Consider the following 23,712-nt stretch of genomic DNA (forward strand, 5'->3'; position numbering starts at 1 on the left):
TAAAATCGCTCTATTCCCAGGCTTATAGCGCTTTTATCCTTTGGTCTATGGGGCTGTGTGAGGTGTCATTTTTTGCGCCATGATGTTTACTTTCTATCGGTACCTTGATTGTGCATATACGACTTTTTGATCGTTTTCTGGATTTGATGCGACCAAAAATATGCAATTTTGCACTTTGGTACAACGTCCCGGAGGAGCGATCTCACCCACTAGACACCAGGGATAAGCTGTGTCCGGTAATTGTATGCAGCTGTCATGTTTGACAGCTGCATCTGATTACTGTATTAGCAGGCACAGCGATCGGACCGTGCCCGCTAATACCCGCGGTCCCGGGCTACAAGCGGCACCCGGAACTGCAGCCCCGCTCTGAACGCCTCTTACGGGCGCATGACGTACGGGTACGTCATGCGTCCTTAAGAGGTTAATACCGCTAATAAACCCCCTGACACACAAGTCAGAAGTTACACCAAGGTGAGGCCCACTTTTTTTTTTTTTTTTTTGCAGAATGGGAAAGTAAATCAGATTCAGGATAGAGATGACACTGAGCTACATACAGTACAAATTAAGAAAATCAATTCATTAGCTCTGTAATCTGCTTATCAGCCGGATGCCTTTAAGTTTTCCAGGACTGTATTCAGCTTTTCCATGCTCTAGGGTGGAGCAGCATGGACTTCAAAAGCAGCAGGCTGATAAGCAGATTGCCGAGCTAACAAAGTGATTCGATTAGTTTATCCTGTAAATTCACTCAACTCTAGTTCTAGTAAATCTGGTTTACCAGAGATTTCCCAGTTGGATGTAGCCCAACCTGGACAGAACTTCTATTACCCAAAGAGACTGAAATATTGTGTCCATCTTGAGAAAAGTCAATTTTAACCCTAAGTCACCAGCATGTCTTTTTAGGGATTCTGCTAGATTCAGGGCTTCAGATGAGCTTCCTGCTGCTATCCAAGAGACAAGTCTCAGAAAGGCTTTGTGAGTCCTGGGAAACCTTAAAAATGGCTGCTTTGATTTTTGTGATCAAGGCTATTTTTTTTTTTAGTCATGGGGACTTTAATGTAATTAATTTTTCCTTTGCAGTTATTTCAAATTTGTTTACAGTTTACACTTAAATTATAGGGTAAAACCTTTTTTTTTTTTGGTACCATAAGCCTGTGACAAATTGTGAAAAAAGTGATCATGTTGACTTTGAGATTCCAAACTCTATTCTTTCCATTTCAAAGCTATTAATCCCATGACAGCATCATGAGCCAGTGCAGTCTCTGCCTGCTGGAATATAGGAGCTGTGTAATTGGTAACTGTGGTGGGAGTTCCTCCCTTTCCCCTCGGAGATCTTGTGTCAAACAGTACATAAGGCTTCATCATACAGAAAATTCTGCCAGCTGAGATGGTGATTTCAAAATAATATATAATCACACAACAATATACCATACTCCACAAAGCATATGATCAATAGTAGGAGGATACACAAATCTTACAGACATGTAGTGGGTCACAGGCCACTGCGTAGCCAATATCGATGTATCTTCATTCTTTTTATTCCATTAATAAACAGATCCATCAAAGCATTATTAGGCTAAAGTCAGATCTTAAACAGCACGGCCTAATCCTGGCGTCAATCCCCCTTAGGCTGCATTCCCATGTTCCGTGATCCTGACGGATCATGGACGTGGAATTCATGTACCGGAGTCCCCCCGTGCCCGGACAGCATCTGTAATTAGATGCTGGGAGCGGGGGAGACTGTATTCATAAGCGCCGCGCTGTAGTAACAGCACCGCGCGGCTGATTCATTACAGCGCGGCGCTTATGAATACAGTCTCCCCCGCTCCCAGCATCTAATTACAGATGCTGTCCGGGCGTGGGGGGGCTCCAGTACATGCATTCCACGTCCGTGATCAGTCAGGATCACGGAACGTGGGAATGCAGCCTTACCCGTGTGCTCTGGAGCAAGGCACAGGAGAAATATACACACTAATCACATAGCACTTTATATACAAGACTGACTGTATAACTTCAGAGACTAGTAATATGCATATACTAGGAGTATTAACGCAAATACTTTATAATTACACATTTGATTTAACCCTTTTGGTTCCAATGTCTACAATTCATGCTGTGTCAATACAGAAGCATGAAGATGTAAACAGTTTCGGAGCTGTATGTGGACGTGTAAATGCCTCCTAGGGATACACAGGAGTAATATGTTGCACAAAAAGTTTTCATGCCTTGAAGAGTCAGGGTAGGTTCACACAGCATTTTTGCAGTCCGTTAGACAGATCCATATTAAAATGGTTACATTTAACATACAGAAAAATGTGGTCGACGACGTTCTTGTGTATGCAAAAAAAAAAAAAAATATATATATATTGTTTTGATTTTATTTTTTTAAATGGAAGAACTGATCCATCAAGCCAGACATAATCTACCCCATCAGCCATGTTGTCTTTAATGGAGTAGAATACATTAGGAACATTTGTGGCATATCCTGCGTGAATACCCCTTTACATACAGTACATTTTTACCTCAGTGTAATGTAAGATGCAGTTCTTACACCATACACTTATCTCTTCACTGGAAAAGAAATCAAATCCTATCTTCTGGATTAAAACAACACTCACTGTGTGTTCAGAAATCTAGCATCTCCCCACCAATATGTTGTGGCTGCCCATGCACAGCCAGAGGGACAAATCAACCACCATCACTGGAAACTAGAATTATGGTGCGTTCACACCTACAGGATCTGCAGCTGATTTTCTGCAGCAGATTTCATTTAAATAACTGAACACAGCATCAAATCTGCTGCAGATCCTGTAGGTGTGAACGCACCCTTAAAGTAGAAACTGGAAATCCATCACAAATAGGCATACAATAATGAACTATGAATACGGTGATCATTAAACTGATCCTTTATAGTAGTTAATGATTGTCTTTCACCTGGAAAGTAGGTAAGTCTGCAGGTATGCTTATTTGTGTGCCTCAACCTGTGTAAAGTGCCCTACAGTATAAGGGGAAAATGTAGATGTAAAGTCACGATGGATCCTTTTCTTCTATATTTAAGGCTGTGTGTCTTATGATGCCAATATTTTCCAATGTCACATTTTCTTTCGGTTGTAGAGGACATCTTGGCATAGGTGTACAAATAGAATAAAGAACTGGGTGATAACCAATTTTCATCATCCAATCCAGCAATACCTAGAAAAAAAAAAAAAGACAGGAGATTACTCAGATAATAAATTTTTAAAAGTCTGTGTCCATATTTACAACCACTTCTTTTACTATTCTAAGATATATATACACACACATACCACAGTGTTTCTCTGAAAATAAGACCTGCTCTGAAATATAAGCCCTAGTTACACTCAGCTAATCAGATCCCTGACACTGGGTGCTGCGCATCAGCCAATCAGTGCCGGACTTGTAATGCTCCGCCCCCACCGCCACACAAGCTGCAGGAGGGGTAAGAAGATGCACAGTAGGGGACATTCTATATGGGGGAGACAGAGTTGGGAGGGAGGTATAAAGTATGGGCACTACCTGCAGAGGGGAGATGTATACAGTATTAGGGGAATACCTGCAGCGTGGGGGGGGGGGGGGGGATGTATACAGAATATAAAAAGAGCAACAGTGAGAAGTTATACAGTTTAGGGGGGCCTTACTGCAGAGGGGAAATGTACACAGTATGGGGGAAGAACTACAGTGGGGGAGGGAAGAAGTATACAGTATGGGGTCCTTACAGCGGGTGGGGTAAAAAGTATGAGTGAAGAACTACATAGGGGGATGGATGTATAAAGTATGGTGACTATCTGCAGGGGGGGTGTATACAGTATGGGGGAACAACTACAGAGGGGGGAGGGCTTACTGCAGGAAAACTTACAGTATAGGAGCCTAACAATAGTGGGACATACAGTATTAAGACTAACTACCATAAAGAGTGGGGCTACAGTGTAAGGGCATACTGAAAATAAACCCTAGCCCTTTTTTTTCAGGGAATAAAATAAGACCCCGAATTTGTGAGGAATCACATTCCTTTATCAACTGAATGGGTTTGTTTCTGCAGTCCCCACTAATAGGAATAAATCTTTTGCAAAAACTTCTGCAACAAATCTTTTTTTTTTTTTTTTGGTGCTGGGAGATGCACCCTAGGAGTAATACCTATAATAAGCATTTGCACCTGCTGTCAAAAGTGGGGGTAGGTGCATGCAAGCAGACACAGAAGCTCACTTTAAATATTACTGGTCCCTCAGGCATTGTTTCCCTTTAAAAAATATTACTATCACATAGATTCCTAAAGAGATATTAAGGTGATTTTTTTTGTGTCAAATCAACTGGTTCTTATAAAGTTATATAGATTTGTTTATTACTTCTATTTGTAAAGTATTCTCTTCAGTCTGACACAGTGCTCTTTGCAGCCAAGGGAAGTCCGCGGTCTGTCATTTAAAAAAAAAAAAAAAAAAAAAAGCTGGGAAGGAGGCGGCTGAACATAACAGCCACTTACCTTCCTGCTGTCCTCCGCTGCGGTTCCCGGTCCTCTGGCCACTTCCTGGTCTGAGTGGGCACTCGGGATGTGATGTGTCAGCCCTGCTAAGCCCGCTTAGGCCAGGAAGCGCTCGGGGGACCAGGAACCGGAGTGAAAGACAGCAAACTCCTGGGTTGTAGCCGGGGACGTAAGTGCTGGTTGTTATGTTCAGCCAACTCCTCCCAGTCTGTTTTTAAAAAAATGTCAGACCCCGGACTACTTCTTTAAATAAAAATATAATATAAATATAAAAATATAATATATTTTATAAAAATATAAAAATCTGTATATCTTTCTGACACCAGTTGACTTGAAAGAAAAACATTTTACCAGAGTACCCCAATTGATGGCAGATACAGCCAACAGGCAGCGCTCACCTGTAACTTTTAAAAACCTGGTGTATATGATCAGTGCAAGAAAGAACAAAGCTGCCCTCTACAACAGCTGTGTCTTTCTGAACTACTGGGAGACGCACAGATAGGATTTGGTTCTCTGCTTTACATATGTCTTGTAAGATTTTGTTGTTATACCAATCTTAATAAAAAAACACCATGAGTGGAGCAAAATAACCTATGCAATACCTGCTTGACCTAAAGACACTTACAAGAGAACTGCAGGACTTGTAAAACCGTCTTCTATAAACACGACCACTGGGGCAACGTAAAGCTATGGTGACAACCTTAAGAAGAATAAAGTGAAAAATGTATGTAACATCTGTAAAAGCTTAAGAGAATACAGTAAGCCTTCAATGGGGCCCCCTTTAACTGTATTGCCCGAGGAAGAGGTGGGTGAAAACAATTACATCCACTTATCTCCCTGGCTCCAGCACTGCCGCCGTTCCAGCCCTCTGGTGTCTTGCCGTTCCCATGACGTGGCAAGCCCACTCAGCCATACCACACCAGAAGTGGTACACCGGGGGACAGGAGTGGTGGAATGTGGGTGGCACCCAGCTTTGAAGATCCATAATAGACCATAGCTAACCTTTAGCCGCAGAAGTTACTGTACTCCTCAGCGTGGCACTGCCGGTATAACGGAAGATTGGGAGCCGACCTCCCGCCATACTGGGCAGCCCTCTGTTACTACATGTAGCAAAGGGCTGCTGCTTCATGCTGGCACAGATGACCACTGGATCAGCAGGCTAGACGAATCTTTTACAAAATGTTGAAAAAAAATTTTTTTTTAGGTTGGAAAATAAAACCTATACAAATTGGATAGTGCTGTATATATACTGTATAATATATGCATACTAACTATATATACACCAGCCAGACCGCTGCATTTAGAGCAGAAAGGTGGGCGGTAACCTAGACGATGAGCTGCTGTCATTAATGGTAGAAAAACAACAGCATATCAAGAGAAAGAGGCCTAGATGAGAAAGGAGAAATAGGTTACAAGACTCTTACCTGCTGTTATGTTCCCACAGCACTAAAGACGCTGAGAGTGAAGGGAGCTTTCTTACCTTTATCCTCAGCACCGTTGTGGCAGTGTAGTCCATTGGGGGGTATTACAGTCCTCTGCACCAATTTACCCCACCACTCTGCCCGTCCTGAATACTCATTCAGTGATGAGCGGCCAAAATGACATCACTGCAGAGCATTGCCCCAATGTTCTTGACTGACTGTAGTTTTGCCCCCCTAGTGCACCGAACCGCCTAATTTGCATGAAATTGCTAAAATGCTCAATTTAACAAAAACAGCACCGAGGATGAAGAAAATTACCTCCATTTTCAGCATCCCTGATCTATGGAGACATAACAGCAGTCTAGAGACTTCTAACCTTCTATTCGTTTCCCTTTCATAGGATGGTTATTACACGGGCCGATAATACCTGTAAACGAGCGCTGATCTGCTAGATCGGCGCTTGTTTACTGGGCCAATTACACAGCCCCGATAATCGTTTAACAATGGCTGCAAGGACATCGTTACCGATGTCCTTGCAGCCCTTGCTTAAACTATATACTTTACCTATCCACGCTTCAGGGCTGCTCCTGCGGTCCTCTTCTCCCCGGGTCCCGCACGCTCTAGCTTCAGAGCGGCCTGTCAGCTGACAGGCTGCTCTGAAGCTAGAGCGTGCGGGACCTGGGGAGAAGAGGACCGCAGGAGCAGCCCTGAAGCGTGGATAGGTAATGTATATCATCAGTCGCCAGCCGCGCACCGCTATTACACGTAGCGGTGCGCGGTTGGCGCCCGACAAATATAGGTTCTAACCTATATCAATGATCAGCCGATGATCACTTTTATTGTGCAGGTCGGTATGAACCCAGTAATTTCTATACATTTTTGCGTGGTTTATTACAACATAAAACAGACAATAATTGGTTAGGAGAAAAAGTTAGAGGCAATCAAAACCAGAACAGAGAGCTGATCTGCTTGTGACATAAGTAAAAACCATACTTACATCTTCCTCCGATTCATTAGGTTCTTCAGGCAGAGTGATCACCTATTAATACAAACACGGTTAATACAGTGTTGCTTATTGTAAAGAAATATTTTGTATACATGTAAGGGGTTGGCCACTTTATAGTTAAACTGTTCAGTGTATAGTATTAGTAACTGTACTCACTGCACTTACTGACAGCAGCTCCCTGTGTACCTCATAGAGCTAATATCACACTCCCCTCCTCCACGCTGGGCTGGGCTGCCCAGCGGTGATTCTTTCCATTAGATTGCTGACATGCTGAAACACGTGACCATGGCCCTCCCTCTGTGATTTTAATATACATATACAGGCTCAGAAGTGGACACTGGGGGTGGGGCATGGTCACATGCTACTGCATGTTGGCCATCTTATGGACATACTCACCGCAGAGCAGCACAGTCTGGAGTAGGGGAGTGTGACATTACAGTTACTAATATTGTACACTGAGCAATCTTACTAAAAAGTGGTAAACCCCATTAAGCTTTTTGTTATCTTATTATGAGCAAAGGTTATAGATTTGACTTATATCACGTGGAGATGGGAAAGTTTACTTGTTTTAAATAACACCCGGCCTGCCAGCGTTTTTTCAATTTCGTGGGACTTTGTCTTTAAAGGGAACCAACCACTTCGGCAGTCCGGCGAAAATTTTTATGAAAGTATTGTAACGCCCCCCAAAAGTTATACAAATCACCAATATACACTTATTACAGGAAATGCACATAAAGTGCTTTTTTCCCTGCACTTACTACTGCATCAAGGCTTCACTTCCTGGATAACATGGTGATGTCACTTCCTGGATAACATGGTGATGTCAGGCCCGACTCCCAGAGCTGTGTGGGCTGTGGCTGCTGGAGAGGATGATGGCAGGGGGACACTGAGGGACACAGGGCACTGGAGGGACACTGAGCACCCCCCTGCCATCATCCTCTCCAGCAGCCACAGCCGCACAGCTCTGGGAGTCGGGTCGTGACATCACCATTTTATCCAGGTAGTGAAGCCTTGATGCAGTAGTAAGTGCAGGAAAGAAAGCACTTTATAAGCATTTCCCGTAATAAGTGTATATTGGTAATTTGTATAACTTTTGGGGGGCAATACAATACTTTTATAAAAAGTTTTCACCAGACTTCTCCTTTAGGCTAGCAAACCAATAGCAAATATAATGTTTATAGACAGCCCTATACATCTGGGAGAAAACATAAAAAGGGAACCAATTAGTACTATAATGTATAGAACACTGTTAGCAGATTAGCAGTTAGCATAATACAGCTGCTAAAGCATTCTCTTACCATACTTGGTGTGCCGTCCTCCTAAGGGGTATATAGGAGAAAATGTTGTTTTATTTCGGCACGCGCTGCAGGGGGTGAGGCTGTAACTAGTAACAGCTCTCTGACAGTCAGCATGCTCTACAGGGATGATTGACAGGCTAGGAGGCTTCTAACAGGCCTCTTAGCCTGTCAATCTTCCCTGCAGAGCATGCTGACTGTCAGAGAGCTGTGACTAGCTGCCTCTCTCCCTGCAGCACATGCTGAAATAAAATATTTTCTCCTATATACCCCCTAGGAGGCTGGCTCACCAAGTATGGTAAAAAAACGCTTTAGCAGCTCTATTAGGATCTGCTAACAGGGTTCTATACATTATAGTACTGATTCACTTTAAGCAAACCTGTTTTGGAGCATTTAGCACTAAGGCACATGAACATACCCTCTTAGGTTGTGGCTGCTCACACTGCGGTAGGGGCTTTCTGACATTCTCTGGAAGTTTTCTTTTCCTTATGGCTTCTTTATTGGCAGTTTCCGCATGATCATTCAGTCTTGCTGAGTCATTCTGTTGATCCTCTATTTCCTGTTATTAACAAAAGGATTTTTCTCCTTTAGAGAAATGTCCTAAAAAATGTAGCAATCTAGTAGTTAATAAGGTATATGAAATTGCTTTGAGTCCCGCAGACTTGCATTGCAATGTAAGTCTATGGGACCTCCAGCAATTCAGTATACCAATCGCATTAGCTGTAATTTTCTGTAGGGGTCACTGGTATTGAAAACATGCACCAACAAAACTAAAATGTCCCTTTAGACAAATAGATTTTTGGGGTGTGGAGGCATCAAACAAGCTCTGATCAGTGAGATCGGTACTCGTTTGCAGTGCCCCTGCACGGCACAAGACATCTTGTGGCTGGGCTGCAAGAAGGATCCATGTATCATTCGTGCAGCCATGGAAACTGACAGCATGGATATTTAAAGATTTGTGCTGTCAGTTTATATATCACACAGCAGTACATACTTACCGCTGATGCGATCCAGCATCCTGTTCCTCCAGCTGGCCTGTCTAGCTGCTGTGTCTTCAGGCCCTGCCTCCTCCAGAATGATTGACAGTCAGTGGAGGCGGGGCCTTGGGACACAGCGCTGAACAGGAGAGCTGGAGAATAAGATGCTAGCTCGCAGCAGCAGTAAGTATGTAACGTTCTGTAATACTAAATCTGACAGTATGTATGTCCGTTCTGTCAGTTTCCCTTTATTGTCAACGGCCTTATATTCCGTTTACACAGGAGGATGTGTGGCCGATGATGATAAACTTTAAAGAACGTTCTAAATACATGATGATCAGCTGAAGATCAGGCATTTTCCCAGTCCTTGGCTGATCGCTGTAATTTTTACATGGGCTGATTTCCGCCACAGGAGCACTCCTGGTCAATAATCGGCCTGTGTAAAAGGCCCTTTAGTAAGGAGCCAAGGAGCTATTTGTTATGTGCGGCATCCTGACCACTCACATGATAAGCATTATAGCTTTTACAACTTATACTTGATGTCCTTGTCACTCAGCTTTTTTAGATTCCTGATTGAGATGTGAGCTTAGTTAAACAGCAATATGCATTACCTCTGGAGTCTACATTGGCAGATATATTGATTGTTTTCCAGTTTCCTGGATACAGCAGTAACAAAGCAATGTTCATAAAAGGGTTGTATTGGATAAAAAAAAAAAAGATTAATCTTTCTACCCCCAGAAACAATGCCTCTTTTGCCTATAGGCCATGTCTGGTATTGCAGCTTATCTTGGTTGGAAGTGAAAGAGGCTAAGCCGCAATACCAGACCAGACACTGATACCTTAACATAAATAAAGAGAATTTGGTATAATCCACTGACTAACAAATTACAATAGGCTAAAATGGTGCAAAACAATTCAAAAGGATGACTGGAACATTACTTTAATCATTAGAGGTAATCTATATTGTATACTAATTGCAATCAAACACAAGCAAGTCAGTGTGGCAAAGCTACTCCCATTATACCCTATAGCCTTCCTAGTCGGCCCAAACTCTATACTCACACCAAGTGTATAACCTTCAGTTAGTTTCCATGTCTGTCCAGTCATCTTGTAGAAGCGTTCCTCAAGCTTTTTGAGTTTTTCTTCTTTTCGTGGCTTCAAAATATTCTCATTGAACTCACTTGCCTGTCAGAGAGAGAAAAGTCAGTTAAGTTATGATATAGAAAATATACATATAGGTCATGTAACAAACAGTACACAGTGTGGTTATGTTGAGATCCATCCATCCTGTATAGACTTCTGGTAATAGTCACAGTAAAGTGCAGGTTGCAACACAACCATATTTACACCTACATAGTATAATGCCACCTTAGTGTTGTCATACAGTATAAGGCCAGGTTCAGACTATGTAAGTGTGCGGCGGTATTTTTGGTGGTTCATGCGTACGCTGGAAAGTATAGGATATACGGCTGCACAGTGCACACTATGTATGAATCTACGGCCCTATCGTAAGCGGACCCGTAAAAAATGAACAAGACCATTGTTTGCGGCTGGAAACGCGGCCGTGGATTGACAGGCGGTCCGTACGGAGTACTTCAAAAATAGCCGGCAATGATGCCGAATGCCGATGGCTCTAATAGTTAATATATTAAATTAATAAAACACATTTTCTTTGTAATAAAGTCCCTTTCGTTGTTCAATAATTTAATTCTAACGAATCCATCATTTTGCAATTAAATATACTGTTAAAATAAATATATATATAAATAAATGTATATTTATATATATATATATATATATATATATTTATTTTTTGACAGTATATTTAATTGCACAATGATGGATTCGTTAGAATTAAATTATTGAATAACTAAACTGAATTTATTTCAACCCCTTGGGGGCCAGACTGTAAGCAGCGATCTGTAAAGATGCTGCATACTGTAAGGAGCACAACACCGTTCACAATGATGGGTGTTGTGCTCCTGTTTGTGTCTTTTTTGTGTGTTTCTCCCTTTTTGTTTTTCAGATATCGGTATCCTGTGGATTACGTCGGATTCCGTGGACTACGTCGATGACCAGCGTTTTTTTTTTTTTTTTTTAATAAAATGGTCAATGAGGGGTGTGGGGGTGTTTTTATTTGAATAAAAAATTTTTTTAACTTGTGTCTTCTCTTTATTTCTTTACTTTATAGACTTAGTAGTGGAAGCCGTCTAATAGACGGAATCCATTACTAAGTTGGGGCCTAGTGTTAGCCGGTATAAAATGGCTAACACTAACCCCCCATTATTACCCCAGTACCCAATGCCACCAGGGGTACTGGGAAGAGCCGGGTGCCAGTGGTCCCGGAGCGTCAAAATTGGCGCTCCTGGACCGGGCGGCAGCAGGCTGGTAAGATTTAGGCTGGGGAGGGCCTAAACCAATGGCTCTTCCCACCCTGGTGTTACCAGGCTGCTGTCATTTGGTTTTTAACCCGGCTGGTTATAAAAATAGGGGGGACCCTATGCGGGGTTTTTTTTAAATAAATAATTTAAAAAAAAACGCATAGGGTCCCCCCTATTTTTATAACCAGCCGGGTTAAAAACCAAACGACAGCAGCCTGGTAACACCAGGGTGGGAAGAGCCATTGGTTTAGGCCCTCCCCAGCCTAAATCTTACCAGCCTGCTGCCTCCCGGTCCAAGAGCGCCAATTTTGACGCTCCGGGACCACTGGCACCCGGCTCTTCCCAGTACCCCTGGTGGCATTGGGTACTGGGGTAATAATGGGGGGGTTAGTGTTAGCCATTTTATACCGGCTAACACTAGGCCCCAACTTAGTAATGGATTCCGTCTATTAGACGGCTTCCACTACTAAGTCTATAAAGTAAAGAAATAAAGAGAAGACACAAGTTAAAATTTTTTTTTATTCAAATAAAAACACCCCCACACCCCTCATTGACCATTTTATTAAAAAAAAAACAACAAAAAAACGCTGGTCATCGACGTAGTCCACGGAATCCGACGTAATCCCCAGGATACCGATATCTGAAAAACAAAAAGGGAGAAACACACAAAAAACACACAAACAGGAGCACAACACCCATCATTGTGAACGGTGTTGTGCTCCTTACAGTATGCATCTTTACAGATCGCTGCTTACAGTCTGGCCCCCAAGGGGTTAAGGGAGGATGCATTGCATCCCCCTTAACCCCTTGGGGGCCAGACTGATGTCAGACTGCACCCATCCCAGCAAGGAAGGGGTTAAGTGACCCCCCTTCCTTGCTGGGAGGGGTGCAGTGCTGGAGAGGGGGTGGGGAGAGCTCTATACTCACCCTAATGTTGTCTCTTCGCTGGTCCGCAGCACAATGAAGTCACTGTGCTGCGGACCCGCTAATTATATGTGCGCTCAGCCGATCAGCCAATCAGCTGAGCGCACATATAATTCTAAATGTTTCTTCTAATAATGCTATTGTGATAGCATAATTAGAAGAAACATTTGGGGGGGCGTGGCCTGCGCTCGAGGAGCTCGGACGTGTCCTGCTTGAGCTCCGGCTTCTTCAGCATATACCAGCGATTGTGGCGCACGGATTTTACCTATCCGTGTTCTGGGGGCCCCTGACCGACTCCTTCCTCCTCCAAGATGCCCATTACCTCGAAGAAAGCTTCATCGGCAGCGCGGAGAAGGGCACAGTCTTCTCTCCCGACGGCCGCAAAGAAGCAAGATGGCGCCTGCTCAGCTTTTGGTTCCTGGCTGGACGCCTTAGATACGGAGGTACACTCAGTGTGGCAGGCTTCTCTATCACCCGAACCCACCGCCCGACACCGAGAGGTGTCAGCTGCTGCTCTCACATCTTCCCGGGCGGCTAGGAGGAGAAACCGGAGAATCAGAAACACAAGCTTAGATTCTCCTCGGCCGGATCCGGCTGATGCACGCCAGCAACAGCATCATTTCTCCCCGGTGTTAGAGCTTCCACCAGCCTCTTCTCTTCTTTTATCTAAGACTACTGCGGGCTCTTGTGCATCCTCTATTGCGGATCTCTCTCTGCTTTTCACCGACAAAGGTACTTATTGTGAGACTACAGCTTCCGAGCAAACCTCTCCAGCAGCATCTCTGCCCACTCCATTAGAGCCTGCTCCTGAGAAAGGCGCTGCGGAGATCGGCATACTTTCACCGCTGGCTCCAGAATTCCGCAGTGTCCGTACCCTGGATAAGGAGCTACCCAGCTCAGTTAGTCCTTCTCAGTCTGGTACCCTAATGCCTACTTCTACACCATGCCACCAATCCTCCTCACCAGTGTCTGCTGCTACTAATATTTTGAGCTCTCCAATACTGGTGGAGGTAAAGAGGGACACTGATAATTGCTTGGACCTTATATCCCAGGTGTTTGCTCCTCAACTTAAAGAATGGCTCATATTGTTCAGAGACTCTCTGCTTGCTGGATTGGACCGTCTTTTTTCTTCCCTGTCTTCCCCGGTGAGGGTGGTGGATGACAGGGCTCTCTTAGCTGAACTAAAACTAAGCGAAACCATCGAGGCCCACAATGCTCTAGCAGAAACGTGTAAAAACTTGGAGGAGGAAGTGCATTTATTGAAAGCTAAGAATGCGATGCAAGAAGATTTCAACAGGCGAAATAACCTCAAATTTCGCAATGTTCCGGAATCTGTTACCTCATTAGAACTACCTGCCTACATCCAATCGCTTATCAAACGCACTCTGCCTAATGTTCCTAACCGAGAACTGACGATCGACTGGGCAAGGAGAATTCCTAGGCCACAGCACCTTCCTTCCACTACTCCCAGGGACATTATTGCGCGGGTGCACTTTCTTCCTGTGAAAAATTCACTATTGCAGGCGATGAGAGGAGGCGCAAAAATGTCTGATAACCATCAAGGCATTGAGGTATATGCGGACCTTTCACCGGAGACCCTTCGAGCTCGCAAAACTTATGCCGCCCTCACCAGAACACTCAGAGATAAGAACATTGCTTATAAATGGTTTAATTCTGCGCATTTGTTAATCACTCATGGCCAGTCTACGCACTACGTTACAAATTTAGAAGATGGACTTCGCCTACTCAACTCCTGGAATATTGATTGACTCTTCTATTGAATGGACACGTCACCAGTTCCTCGCTAGGCCGGACTCTCTTCCCCCCCCAATACCCTCTCCAGTCGTATTTGCTTTTCAGCATTACGACGTGGGACCTAATAGCCTTTTCTTGCTTTATTTCTATCAGAACATTGTAATTGTACCCTGCAACGCGGCCTATATCCAATATAAGCTGTTAAGCGTCTTACACTTTCACTTTCTACACCAGCCTTACCTTTCCACTGTAATATATATAGTGTTAGACGTAACTATCTCATATAGGGCCACTTGCCTTTCTGTGTTATCTGTCTGAGTACACATTGTCTTCTGTTTGTTTGTTTGTTTTATGTTTTATATTACTGGTCCTTTGATGCTTAATCTACATGTAAGACACTGACTGTGTGGTACCAGGCGTCTTAGGACTACTTACCCCGCAACTATACCTGGATTACATATAACCGCTTTTTCCTACATATTTGACTAACATTATGCGTTTATATTTCAAACATACCTGCCACTCACTGAGTCCACCAGCTACTTATTATCACTGTTAAACTGTTACACTGTATCTGTATGATGTTGGTGGTTGTTATGCTTTTCTCACTGCGACTTGTTATAACTCTCTCTGTGTTCTTCCAGCTTACTGTATGTAAAAACTTTGAAAAATTGTACTAATAAAAACTTATTGAAACAGAAAAAAAAAAAAAAAGAAGAAACATTTGATGTTTTCATTAAAGTAAAGTGATGATTAGTACAGAAAGCTCTTTTGCCGGCAATATGAATTAATGGCTTATGGAGCTTCCTGTACTAATTAATATTTAATGAATAAAACACATTTTCGTTGAAATAAATTCAGTTTCGTTATTCAATAATTTAATTCTAACGAATCCATCATTGTGCAATTAAATATACTGTCAAAAAATAATTATATATATATAAATATACATTTATTTATATATCTATTTATTTTAACAGTATATTTAATTGCAAAATGATGGATTAGTTTAAATTTAATTATTGAACAACGAAAGGCACTTTATTACAACGAAAATGTGTTTTATTATTTTACTATATTAACCATAAGAGACATCGGCATTACTGCAGAGGATCGCAAACCCCGGTAATAGCAATTCATGTAAACTGTTTACCTGCTTTCCCAGATGCATTACAGAGGTGTTTGCATCACTTTCTTAAGATTTTATTTGTTATTTTTAGTTGAACCAGATTTCCAAGTAAATGACCGTATGTTTTGAGCCGCATGTCTATTTTTTCCCACGGCCGTAGTTTCATCCGCACATTTACAGCCGCATAAAAAATACAGCCGCACAGTTACATAGTGTGAACCTAGCCTTATACCACCACAGAGGTCCAACACTGCATTATTGGAGCTTACCAAGTATACCCAGTCCATATGTTAATAAGCATAGTAAAGACCGATTAACATCAGTGGTAAATAGTATGTGACTGAAAATGCCATATTAACCAATCCCACCACAGCTTTCGCTTTCTGGACTCAAACTTAAAATGTGTTTGCAGTGTGATAAAAGATGGCGACATAAAAAAAGGGAACCTGTCACCTGGGAGGACGGCGCCGAGCCCGCCCGATCACCCGGTGGACCCCCGGACACCTTCCCTTTCCCCGGATGGAGACATCTTCACGGCTTCCGACGGCAAGATCTCCGTCCTGGGACCGGGTCCAGGAGCGAGACTTGCAGGAAAGGGTAAGTATCTAGGGCTCCCCCGGGGGGGTTGGGCGGGCTCGGCGCCGTCATCCCAGCTGACAGGTTCCCTTTAAAATGTGCAAGAATTGGGCCTGTTGTGCTATTAAAGCGAAACTTCAGAATACATTGCTGAATGTGCTTTGTACAGAAACTTTGGCAATGGGTAAAGCATTAGAAACCACTGGGTGTTTATTTCATGAAAAAAATGCAGGCCATCCAAAGAAAGCTGACCAGGCTAACCATCAGTGTGTTAAAGGGGTACTTTGGTGGAAAAAAAAAATCTTTGAAATCAACTGGTGTTATATAGCTTTGTAAGTTACTTCTATTTAAAACTTTTCAAATCCATTCCTGGCTTTGGTCTGTCAGATAATCTGTGTGTGTAATAGGGCCCTTACAGGACTCACCATAAAACAAGTGTTGCTTACCTTTTTGCTTAAGAGTTCTTGCTGCTCCTTTCTTACAATCGCTTGCTGATGCTCATTTTCTTCTTGTGGCACTAAGGAAAGCGGTTATCAAACAAAAGAAGTTAGTGTACCCAAGCCGTCTATCATGTCCCCTGAGAATAATCGTATGGTGGCGCAACAAAGGTTTAATATAGCATTATCCAGTTCCATCTGAAATCAATGGGATGCCTGAGTAAATCAGCAGGTTGCACCCACTTATAGCCTCTCTACTGTACACTGCTCTTTCCCTGTGCCAGGATACATTGCCGCTATGAACACCAGGTCAGAGTGGCTCAATTTTCTCTGGAACAGTGTGTATGGTACTAGATCCTGTAAAGCTCCTGTCCACCACATTGTCCATTGGTTTATAGCTTTCAGTAGCCATTTCTAACTGAATATATATATATATATATATATATATATATATATATATATATATATACACACACACACACACACACAGACATGCTTTATCTCTGTTAGCTATCTACATACATACTACCGTACATAATATTTATCTTTTTCCTTATTTTAAGGGCTAGTTTTTCATAGTTATTGTTGCAAGAAACAATATTTTCAGCCTACAATGACCATCCGGGAACCGATTAACAATGTAACACTAATATTGCCTAGAAAGATGTTCCTGCTTATAATACAAGGATGAAATTGACCTATTGATGCACATCGGCCGCCTGTACTACCGCACCGGACCTGCCCTGTTCATCCAAACGGGGATCTGTTTTGCCTGCCTGCGCTACATGTTCCATCCTCACCATGGAGGGACTATGATTTATCCCTATTACAGGCATCATCCTGCTACCTATACTAGGATTACCAAACAGTGGCAAACGTCATCATCTGTAACATACTCCTTACACCTTTATCTACAACAACACTAACGGATTTCTGTGCTAAAACTGCTATACGAAGCTGACAGGTTGGAGAGATTTATTACACGGCTTATAATCCACATAAATAAACATCCCTGATGAACCCAGTTAGCCTGTACAAAACCAAGGGGGAAACGCGTTGGATGACCTGTGGAAAAATCTAATTGCTGTTCTATACTCCTGTCTCTACCATACTATAAGCTATGTTAATGTGAACATTTACTGCACAGCCCTGTACTGACGTACAACACACAGACGAAAAGACCTTTATCTAGTTACTAGAGGCAATACAACTTTCACCTCTAAATAGACTGTCTCACGTATCATATACTAGGAACTATCTCCGCTGGGCACTGAGGGTGCTCAGACCTAGCGGTCTCCTAGAGTGAGGCAGGGCGCAACAGCCACCCACACCGTGGACATATACCCATCTACTAATTTATGCATTTAATTAATCTGATATTTACATGGATGGTACTTGATTGAAGAATATTTCTCTATGAAGCACTATTACTCACCGAATAAACAGCTGTATTACACTACAAAATCAAGTGTCTATTCCACCACTTATTGTTTTTTGATAGAATTTTTACTAATATTGCCTAGAAAGATGTTCCTGCTTATAATACAAGGATGAAATTGACCTATTTTTCACCATCACAATTGGCTTTCACTCCCCAAATATCTGTTGGTGACACCCCACTGGCCCTCTCTACGGAAGTGTGTTGCCTATGGGCGACATTTCAGTCCTTAAAGTCAAACCATCCACTGTCCTTTTCAACTTTAAATAATTTCCTGTATGTCCCTGTCTCACACAAGAAACAACCAAAATGTCGCTATTAGGCTGGGCTCACACTGTGTTTTTGAAGTCCCTTTAATGTATACGTCTTATGAAAAAAACAGATGCAATTGTGTGCAATCTGTTTGGATTCATTCTTCTATTGACTTCCATTATTAAAGGTGTTATCGAGTGCTACAAAAACATGGCCACTTTCTTTCAGACACAACACGACTCTTGTCTCCAGTTCAGGTGCGGTTTGCAATAAAGCTCCATTCACTTCAATGGAACTGAGGAGCAAAACTCCACCCAGACTGGAGACAAGAGTGGTGCTGTCTCTGGAAGAAAGTGTCCATGTGTTTGTAGCGCTGGATAACCCCTTTAAAAAAAAAAAAAAAAAACACGGATCAAAATGGATGCATTTTAATCACAGTTGACCACAGTTAAAAGTAACCATTTTAAAACGTATACGTTCAGCAGACTGCAAAAGCGCAGTGTTAACCTAGCCTTACCCTTGTTTGTGCTAATAAACAGTCTAACGCTATGCAGCCTTGCGTTTTTTCTCCCCAATGCGTTTTCTCTGCAGTCCTCAAAAGCAAATGTGTAAACAGCCTAACTGGTGGTAACTGGTTAAGGGGCTGTCCAGTGTTGGCAAATATATAATATTTAGCTGTGGTCATATCAGAAGTGACAGCCCACTCAGCCAATCACAGGCCGTAATGCTGTCCCACCTCAATCAGTGATTGGCTAAGCAGGCTGTCATTCCCAAGTCCTTTTTGCAAGTGACGTGTCTACAGTCAGTGGTGGACATCAGAAACAATGCCAGCAGGACACCAGGGAAGTGCAGACAGCTAAGCATAGGATGTTTATTATTTTGTATATGACCGCAACTATATATAGGAAACATTTGCTAATGCCGGACAACCCCTTTAAGGCTATTCTCCGATTATTCTAATAACTGTCTATTAATATTTCAAGAAATAAAAAAAAATGCCTCAAAAAACAGGACTCATCTACAATGTGAAAACACAGCACTACGATAAATTTGGTACATCTTTTAAAATGTCTAATTCAAGCAAATCAGTACCAACCGTACAGCCCGGTCCCAGGGTCTGCCTGTCTGCTGGAGCCTGTATTCGTCGTAAAAACAACTTTTATTGCGGCGGGGGTGTCAGTAAGGTGGGGCCTAAAGCATCCATGCCCTAGGCCTGCAGTGCCTCTCTCCTCACCTTTCTTCTTTTACAGCATGGCCCCGGGCTGGATGAAGGCGGGGAGACAGCTGCTGCGGGCCTAGAGCAGGGATGCGCTCTAGGCCCCATCTCACTGACACCCCACCATGTCTAAGAAAGACACAGGGGGCGGGGCATGGTCACATGCTCCTCCATGTCAGCCATCTTATGAACAGACTCACCACAGAGCAGGACAGCACAGCCTGGAGGAGGGGTGTCTTTTTTTGAATCAGAATAATTTTTATTGAAAAGAAAAAACTTTTTTCACAATACAAATTCTTTCCCCCCCCCCCCCCCATACAAGAAACCCTGGAGGGCATACCCTCCTAACACCCCCTCCCTCCCCCCCCAACCCCCACACTGCCCTCCCACCCCCCAAACCACCCAATTCCACACATTATGTAAACATAAACCAAGTGCAATTTCCCGAGAACCTAATGTGCCCATGCACACCATGAACATTATTGAGCCGTAATTCACATAGAAGACTGGTATAAAGCCTCTAAACACAAATGGATAGAACGCCCACTGACCGGTGGTGAATACACAACAGCGATATATACCACTTCACCCATCTACACACAATTTAATGCAACCTACGTGCGGGACCCTGGGGACGCCAGCTCAGGTACAGCCATCCACCTACCCCAAATCTTATCAAATTTTTTACTCGCTTTTCGCTTCTCATATGCATATTTTTCTATGCCAATTAACCAGTTAACTTTTGCCACAAATTCCGATACCGAAGGAGGGGCCCCATCGAGCCAGTGTTGGGCAATAAGCTTACGTGCCATAAACAGGATGCGAGCTACTGCAGTCTGTTCCCCCACATTCAGTGCCAGATCCTCCACATAGCCCAATATATACACCAGCGGAGATTGTTGTAAGTCTACTGAATAGGCTTTATGTATGGCCGAAGCCACCCCTCCCCAGTACCGGAATAGCTTGGGGCATCGCCAAAACATATGTAAAAGGCCCCCTTCATGGACATGGCACCTGGGACACATAGGCGTATCCCTGACATTAATACGGAAGAGGAATTGCGGCGTGCGATATACTCGGTGCAAGAGGTATAGGTGTGAGAGTCGGTGATGCTCCCCCAGGGACAGTTTAGGTGTCATTTCCAGTATTTCTTTCCATTGACCTTCTTCTATAGGGCCAACATCCGCCTCCCATTTTTCCCGCAATGTAAGTGGGTACTTTTCCAAATACTTGGAGATAATGTGGCGGTATAGGCAGGAAATAAGTCCTTTAGTGGAATCCGATTCCCCAACAATATTTATAGGCGGCAGATATTGAACCCCCGACACTAGAACCTCCCCCTCCGCTTCACATGCATGACGTAATTGTAGGTATTTATAGAACTGAGCATGGGGCAGAACAAACTGGCTCTGTAATTGATCAAAACGCTTCAACTGCCCTCCATCATATAACTGCATTATTTTCCGGATCCCGGCATCTCTCCAGGCGGCAAACCCCTCCAAGAAGTGTAAATCCCCCAGCCACGGAGTGTCCCAGATGGAAGTGTACGGTGTATATCCCGTGATACCATATAGATCTCTAAGTTTCCACCACATTTTATGAATGAGCAATAATGTCGGTATTTGTGGGGAGAGTAATAGTATCCTTTTGGCCTCCAAAGTCTCAAACAGGTTGTCAGAGTGTAGGTGATACCCAATCAATACTTTATTTTGGTCCCCTCCATCATCCAGCTCCCATCCCCTCAGGTGTTGTAATTGAGCTGCCAGGAAGTACATGGCAGCATTAGGGATCGCCAGACCCCCGTCAGTCTTGGATCGTTGTAGTGTGTCTAATTTAATGCGTGGGTGCTGGGATCCCCAAATCAGGGCGCGAAAAATAGCATGTATCTTATGGAAAAGACGAGAGGGAAGCCACACCGGAGAGTTATGTAGAATATATAGCAATTGCGGCATCCAAATCATCTTCACCAAGTTCGCCCTCCCCACCACAGACAGGGGCAATTTGCGCCAGACAGCTAGCTTTTGTTGAAATTTACATATCAGGGGTGTCACATTCAACTTTTCATAAGCCCTAACATCCCTAGAAACAGTAACTCCCAAATATTTAAAGGTGTGAGCACACCGCAATGGGATGGCAGGACCCAATTGTAAATTATCCTCTGAGTCTATGGGCATAATAACTGATTTGTCCCAGTTCACAGTAAGGCCTGAATAAGTCCCGAATTCATTGACTATGGACATCGCAGTAGAAAGGGAGGAGGAAGAGTCACTGAGATACAACAACAAATCATCAGCGTATAACGCCAGTTTGTCCTCCCTCAATCCCCTCCTAAAGCCAGTCACTCCGGGGTGCGAGCGCAATAAGGAGGCCAGGGGCTCTATAGCCAGCGCAAACAGTAGCGGGGAGATCGGGCAGCCCTGCCGTGTCCCCCGGTGAAGCGGGAAAGCCGGTGACAGCCCTCCATTTATCCGCAGGCGCGCCTTTGGGGCCGAATACAGTAATTGTATGGCTGATAGGAAAACCGTTCCAAATCCCATTCTCTGCAACACCGCCCACAGATATGGCCATTCGACGCTGTCAAATGCTTTGACAGCGTCCAATGAGCAAATCACCCTAGACCCCGGGTTCTCCACTGGTAACTGCAGGTTAAGATGCAGCCTGCGTATATTCAGGGCCGTAGATCTGGCAGGGATGAACCCCGTCTGATCAGGATGTATCAGAGAGGAGATAATCCCCGAGAGACGGGTGGCCAGGGCTTTAGCTATGATTTTGATATCCACCGGAAGGAGGGAAATGAGTCTATAGGAGTCTGGTATGAGAGGATCCTTTCCGGGCTTTGGCAAGACTACTATTATCGCCTCCTGCATCGACTCGGGTAAAGTGCCCGACTCCATAGAGGCATTCCATAGTTCCAGCAATTTAGGTAGCAGGGGCTTTCCCACAAGTTTATACAATTCCGCCGGGAACCCATCTGCTCCGGGGGCTTTATAATTATGCAAAGAGGCTGCCGCAGCTTCCAGGGACAATGGTGCGTCTAGGAAATCCCGCTGTTCCAGTGTGAGAGTTGGTAAGGGTATGTCAGCTAAAAATTGCGTAAGTTGGGCCAATGTCACCTCTAAATGGGAAGAGTAAAGTGTCTGATAATAGCGGCAGAACACCTCCAGTATGTCCTGTAGTGTGGTCACCTCTACCCCCTCCTGGTTTTGAATACTGGTGATGTATGTGGCGTCCCTTTGGGCATTGGCTACCACTGCTAGGATGTGTCCCGCCTTCTCCCCCTCCACAAAAAAGGAATGTTTGGCAAAAGTACGTTTCTGGGCTGCAGATTCTAAGTCAAATATATTAAGCGCCGTATGGGCAGCTCGGAGCCTCTGAGCCGTAGCCACAGTTGGTTGTAAAACATGCTGTTCCTCCCGTTCCCTCAGACCCTTCAGAAGATCCTGACGTAACTGCCCCCTCCTCCTCTTTGTCCCCGCGATTCGCTGGATAAAGTGTCCCCGGAGATATGCTTTCATGGCATCCCACTCCACCCGGAGAGATACCGAGCCCTCATTCAAAGCAAAATACTCCTCCACCACCGGTACCACAGTAGCCGGATCTAGGACTGTCAGCCAGTGCGGATTCAGTCTCCACAGACTCCTCCCGACCGCCCCAGATCCGGGGTGCGTCATTTGGAGTTTCAAGGGCGAGTGGTCCGAAAGGGCCCTGGGGAGATAGTCCACGTATGTAATTTGATTTAACAGTGAGACAGAGCAGAGAGCTAAATCTATTCTGGACAGGGAGTGATGCGTGGAAGAGTAACAGGAGTAACTCCGCCCACCCGGATGCTTAAGACGCCAGACATCTAAAAGGGACAGTTCCACTAGCATTTTCCCCAAGGGAGTAGTAGAGGCCCCCGGGCTCACAGAACCCACACTACATTTATCTATCAAGGGGTCAATCACCATATTAAAGTCTCCCACTATCAAGACAGGTGCATCCGGGTGCGCGGCGCCAAACTCCATCACCCTATTCAACACCGTGCAACTGTACGGGGGAGGGACATACACAGTGCTTAAAATGCATCTAATTCCATAAATAACACAGTATAAACAGACATATCTGCCATTCTGATCAATTTTACTGTCTATGCATGTGAAGGGAATATCCTTGTGAACCAATATACTCACCCCTCTAGAGTATTGAGTGTACACAGAGTGGTAACTCCATCCCACCCAAGCCCGCCTCAGATGTTGTATAGTGTCAGCAGTTAGATGCGTTTCCTGAACACACAGCACCACAGGATGATGCTGCCGCAGGGAATCAAACAGTGCATACCGCTTATCTGCATCCCCCAGGCCCCGCACATTCCAAGAGATTACCGTAAACCTACTAACCATATTCACCCTTTAACATATAAATGGGACGGTTGTA

At 43.9% G+C, this 23,712-nt stretch overlaps 1 protein-coding gene across 2 annotated transcripts in view; it reads right to left on the reverse strand.

The window, feature by feature from the left end:
- Positions 1-2,361: 2,361 nt before the first annotated feature.
- UBXN8 (UBX domain protein 8) overlaps positions 2,362-23,712 on the reverse strand; it is a 30,074-nt gene continuing 8,723 nt past the window's right edge. The window contains exons 3-8 of one of the 2 annotated variants that reach the window (XM_069976713.1): positions 16,403-16,473; positions 10,254-10,376; positions 8,633-8,773; positions 6,911-6,952; positions 5,118-5,192; positions 2,362-3,189 (exon numbers count right to left, since the gene is read on the reverse strand). In XM_069976713.1, coding sequence (XP_069832814.1) covers positions 3,025-3,189; positions 5,118-5,192; positions 6,911-6,952; positions 8,633-8,773; positions 10,254-10,376; positions 16,403-16,473 — 617 coding nt within the window. In that variant the 3' untranslated portion in view covers positions 2,362-3,024. The remainder of the gene's footprint in view (positions 3,190-5,117; positions 5,193-6,910; positions 6,953-8,632; positions 8,774-10,253; positions 10,377-16,402; positions 16,474-23,712) is intronic. The other variant, XM_069976714.1, reaches the window with a different exon arrangement.

Source organism: Dendropsophus ebraccatus, chromosome 7 (assembly GCF_027789765.1).
Source record: "Dendropsophus ebraccatus isolate aDenEbr1 chromosome 7, aDenEbr1.pat, whole genome shotgun sequence".
In the NCBI taxonomy this organism is placed as follows: Eukaryota; Metazoa; Chordata; class Amphibia; order Anura; family Hylidae; genus Dendropsophus; species Dendropsophus ebraccatus.